At 45.6% G+C, this 1,293-nt stretch overlaps 1 protein-coding gene across 5 annotated transcripts in view; it reads right to left on the reverse strand.

Annotated features, from left to right (window-relative positions):
- The window catches only part of SLC6A6 (solute carrier family 6 member 6), a 118,866-nt gene that overhangs the window by 30,095 nt on the left and 87,478 nt on the right, over positions 1–1,293 (reverse strand). For all 5 annotated transcript variants that reach the window (XM_035894808.1, XM_035894806.1, XM_035894807.1 and 2 more), the window contains one exon: positions 969–1,203. In XM_035894808.1, coding sequence (XP_035750701.1) covers positions 969–1,203 — 235 coding nt within the window. The remainder of the gene's footprint in view (positions 1–968; positions 1,204–1,293) is intronic.

The following is a 1,293-nucleotide window of genomic DNA, read 5'->3' on the forward strand; positions in this document are numbered from 1 at the left end:
TCCTGCTGGGCCTATTGGCTGACACTTCTTTTTAAAAATAGAGAAGTAGGTACAAGTTGATCAGGAACCAAACTGGACTTTAAACACGCTGAAAAAGCCAAGCTGGGTCAGAAACTAATTTTGCTCTTAATTGACTGAGCAAGCCAAGAAAAAAAATTCTTCCTAAGCTATTTGTAGATCGAAAAAAACGTTTCGTTACAGTGGTCTTCCTCTACTGCTATGTTTTGATGCCTATAGAAACACACAGAGATTTGAGGTCATGCCTGTTCAGAAATCAGGTTATGCAATATAACTGAAAACTTGAAAAATAAGAGAGAAGGGGGAATAAGAAGCTTAGGCCTGATGAAATCCAGGCATCTGGCAAAACAGTCTCTCCTCAGGGACTGCGGAGAAAAATAATGTAACAAAGATGACCTGAGAAATGTACAGTCAGGACAACGTTCACCACCTCTGTCAGTTTTATTGGTGAGGTCAATGCCTTACTTCATTGTCAGACTGATAAGAGATGTGTTATAGCTTCACAAAGTGTCCTGCAAACACTAGCAGCTGGGGAAGAGGGAAAGGCAACTGCAATGGGGGTGATTTGTCACTGTTTGCATCGTAAATCCATGCTCCCAGGGCATCTGAAGGGACTTGTTTCTGTTCTCATGGTGTATTTAGAGAATTCCAACCAAGAAGGAAACAAGCTTTTCTTCCAAACCAGAAATTACACTGGGTTTGTAGGGCTCCCTGTATGGTCTAGGATGAACATAGTTATACATCTAATACCCTCCTCCGCTGGTCCCAGACTGACCAGCCTGTCTCGGGATGGGTGAGAACCGGTAGCAAACATCAGTCAAACAACTGACATCCAGAGTAATTTTCTTTTCCTATCTAACATTCCCCATGGGGCTTCCATCAAATCTCAGGCCAGACCTCTGGCATGCCACCGAAGCGCCCCAAAGGCACCACGAAGAGGGGGTACTTACTCCCAAAACTCCGTGACAGGAGAGGTGAAGTTAGTGGCATTCAGTGATATCCAGAGTGTTTTGTTCTTCCTGAGAGTGTCTTCCACGCAGGTCGGCGTGTTCCACTTCTGGTGGCAGTGTGCCCACGGCAGGACGCTCTGGAACGACTGGAACAGGTAGTAGAGTCCCCAGGCCAGGATCACAATGTAGTAAACGTTCAGAAGGGACACAATCACTATGGAAGCATAACCAATTCCTGGCGAGACGGAGAGAGAAAAGAAATACGCACAGACGTGACAGCTGCTTCTTGCTAGGACACCTTGTGATCTCATGGAGCTGGTGCTAT

Source organism: Egretta garzetta, unplaced genomic scaffold, assembly GCF_000687185.1.
Source record: "Egretta garzetta isolate BGI_Z169 unplaced genomic scaffold, ASM68718v1 scaffold215, whole genome shotgun sequence".
Classification (NCBI taxonomy): Eukaryota; Metazoa; Chordata; class Aves; order Pelecaniformes; family Ardeidae; genus Egretta; species Egretta garzetta.